The 3,470-nt window shown below is 40.6% G+C and overlaps 1 protein-coding gene across 1 annotated transcript in view; it reads left to right on the forward strand.

Annotated features, from left to right (window-relative positions):
* Nucleotides 1-1,146: 1,146 nt before the first annotated feature.
* Nucleotides 1,147-3,470, forward strand: part of LOC106526987 (regulator of G protein signaling 21) — a 26,672-nt gene continuing 24,348 nt past the window's right edge. Inside the window, exons 1-4 of the mRNA XM_014021732.1 lie at nucleotides 1,147-1,222; nucleotides 1,491-1,570; nucleotides 1,652-1,818; nucleotides 1,942-2,114. Of these exons, the coding sequence (XP_013877186.1) occupies nucleotides 1,212-1,222; nucleotides 1,491-1,570; nucleotides 1,652-1,818; nucleotides 1,942-2,114 (431 nt within the window). The 5' untranslated portion in view covers nucleotides 1,147-1,211. The remainder of the gene's footprint in view (nucleotides 1,223-1,490; nucleotides 1,571-1,651; nucleotides 1,819-1,941; nucleotides 2,115-3,470) is intronic.

A 3,470-nucleotide genomic window follows, 5' to 3' on the forward strand; every position in this document is an offset into this window, starting at 1 on the left:
TTTTTCTTATTTCAAAAACCTTACCAAGTCAAATTTTCAGACTAACAAGACAAATAATCTTACACATTCTGAAAACAAGATTATTAATCTTACACAATCAGTTCTTGTTTATTAAATCAGTCTCAAAACAAGATCAAAAAGACTTTTTGGCTGATATAAGATTTAAAACTCGATAAGATGGACAGTTTTTCAGTGTATAATATGCAGCTTGCACACTTGCAGAGTTTTATAGATTTCAAGTAAAGCTTTATATTTAAGCTTAAAGATTTATAACCCTGAAAAACGATATAAAATGGGCAGCTGTTTGGCTGACCTGAGGGAATCTATTCTTRTCTGCGTTGTGACTTTAGTCATGTCATTTGTTGTTAACTTTTTGACAGAACATCCTTAAAAACARCTTTAATCACTGGTGAAATGCAGCTAAGTTACAGTTAAACAATGGCAACACTAAACTCAGAGTTTTTCTGTGTGTCCGATCATTTGTTCCTTTCAGYTACTTTGAAAGCTTTTGAAACAGATTCCCTGTGTTGTTGGAGCCGCCTGCGTCGTGTTGTGATTGCTCAGGCCTTTGTCGCCTGAGTGACGCTCCTGAGATGCAAACTGCAGGACGAGTCTTTTTCTTAATAGTCGATTTGTTTACGATATTTGCTTATGGTCAGGATCTTTACCCGGAGCTTCCTGATCACAAGTCATCYCTGTGATAAATCACATTCTCTCACTGAGTCGCCATGCAGGCTCAGACACCTTTTTTCCCCTTTCTGCCTAATTACACTCATTAAAACCATCTTAGCTCTCGTGTTTCTAATTAAGCAGCGAGGGTGTTAAGTGTTTGATCTGTGGTCATTTCTTGGCCTTGATTTTGTTTATACGGATCAATAATTGACGCCGGGTGGGTTAAAGCCCACCTTCCTGTGAGTGATAAGCGCAGGTTGTGGGCGACAGGTGAGATCATGTTAAATCACAGCGGAGCTCTGGTTTTCTGTGAGCTGAGACAGACATGGTAGGATGCCCCGGCTCTCCCGACAACAACACTTTGCATGCACATTTCCATATATTCCATTCACGCTGGGTGGGGTGTGTGTGTGTGTATGGGGGGTGGGGGGTCATTTAGATTTGCTCAGTCGCCTGATTCCTTCATTTCCGAGCGGTCACAAACCCAACTTCAGCCTGGCAGGACCTTATCTCTGTCTCCCTTTGTAGAGGACGAGGAGATGGCGATAAAGTGAGTTACTGCATATTTGATTATTGATGTTTTACAGTTTTCAGCAGGCAACAACACACTGCAGCCATGTGGAAAACACCAAGGAGTTTTTCAATCACTGTAAGTCTCTTTTTTGCTTTGTGCTCACTTCTCACTTCTCTGAAGAGTGACCCTAAAGTTTATATTCCGGGAGTGAATCGATAAGTAGGCCTGACAGTGTCTTTTGGTGGATGTTGCGTTCGATGATAACTGGGCTAGTGATAGATCTAAATGCTCTTTTCAAGGGTAGATTGTGTTGCTTTCCCAAGGATCCACTGGAGGATGTTGAGTCCTGGAGTGAGTCTGTGGATAAAGTCCTCGGCAGTAAAGGTGAAYTCCGCTCGCACACGTCGTAGACGAATCCGATTTCACAAACAAGCTCCAAACTTACTCTCATTCTCTGACACGCAGCCGGACAGATAGCTTTCCGGGAGTTCCTGAAGTCTGAGTACAGCGAAGAAAACATTTTGTTTTGGCTCGCCTGCGAGGAGTACAAAAAGACCAAGACGGTCCCAGAGATGATCTCGTCCGCCAACAGGATCTACTCAGAGTTCGTGCAAACAGAAGCCCCCAGGCAGGTAAATACATGTGAAGGATTTCAATCTTGTCTATTTGAGCTCTTTTTTTTTTTCTTGTTAGACGTTGAATGAGATGAAAAGTGCTGGTTAAAAGCTGCCCTGGGCCATGCTCTTTGATTCCAGATCAACATAGACTGCCCGACCAGAGAAAGCATTACAAAGAACATCTCCCAGCCGACCCTGACGTCCTTTGATACGGCGCAGAAGCTCGTCTACAGTCTGATGGCCAGGGACTGCTACCCACGCTTCCTCAAATCTGACATCTATCAGGGACTCCTGAGGAAAGTCGATTCAAGGTGACTGTATTAAAACTGACATCCTCTCAGACGGCGGCTCATGAAATCTTCTGTTCAGCTCTGATCTGCTGTAGCGCCCTTTGATGCAGTGTGGATAACAGGTTTACGCCATCCAGAGCTCTAAGTGTAGCTGATGTTAGTGCTTCCCCAGCCTGTGTGATTCTGTAGTTCCAGCTAAACGCAATTTATCCTTTTATTATGGTAGGACAAAAAAAGAAAAAGAAAAAGATTGTGCACATAAATCTTTCATTGTCGTTACTTTTCTGTAGTCTAACTGAAAATGCTTAGAATACCAAGGATTCATTTATTTATTGTAAAGTATTACAACTTTAATTGATCGTGCAAATAGAACTGCTAATTTGTTGAGCAAATTTTCAACTTATATATTTATTCCTCTCAGGTTTGTGCCCTATCCAAAGATTTATTGTCTGCGTGCATTGTACTTTTAAAATATCTTCAAAAGTAAATATACATATAAATAGTTGGGTGTGGTGTTTTTGAATGTAATGCAAATGTTGCTGACTGTAAAATGGAACGTGGTCATCAGACAGCAGGTGGCAACAGAGTCCTAAAAACTACGGCAGAACTCATTAAAACAATGTTCAACACTTCCTTAAGGTTTGTGCAGCAGCTGGGCTGCAGGTGAAGTCTGTATATAGAGTGAATGCAATAAAGAAGTGCATGAATCGACTCTGTCTCTGTTACATTTGCCTGGAATGTCAGAAAAGGATGTGGAAAATGTGGAAAAGGATTCAAACACAAACCTTGGTGTTTCTTACATAAAGACTGAGGCACCTTTATTCCTGTTCAGCTCTTTTTCTTTCTTTCTTTCTTTGTGGTAGGGTTACAGACATATTAAGCATCTCATTAGACAGCTACATTGAAGTGCTCAGCAGTGTTGTATAAAGTACCACAAAGTGATACTTGAGTAAAAGTACAAGTATCTTACCAAAAAATTCCTTTGGTAAAAGTTAAAGTCTCCTTTAGGAATATTACTTGAGTAAAAGTTTTAAAGTGTCTGATATTRTTTGTACTTAAGTATTAAAATTAAAAGTATTGATTTAAGCAGTTAGTTTTTCTGTAAGGACATTTGTTAGGAGGTGACCTCCCTCCAAAAATGCAGAAATTACTATATACATGTATATAGTATGTATATAGTATCTGTAGGGGTCACCTCGAGTGAAGAAACAGGAATTACTGCCTGAAAGCAGGTCTCGCACAGGCCTGAGAATTGGCAGGAACTGCTGAACTCTTATTTTAGGCCATGACGGGTCATTTCAACCTACACACGAGGACTTCAGTTCTCTCTAATCAGATATTAAACAGAAACAATCGGTTCTGTTCATGATTCATTGG

Source organism: Austrofundulus limnaeus, unplaced genomic scaffold, assembly GCF_001266775.1.
Source record: "Austrofundulus limnaeus strain Quisiro unplaced genomic scaffold, Austrofundulus_limnaeus-1.0 Scaffold302, whole genome shotgun sequence".
Classification (NCBI taxonomy): Eukaryota; Metazoa; Chordata; class Actinopteri; order Cyprinodontiformes; family Rivulidae; genus Austrofundulus; species Austrofundulus limnaeus.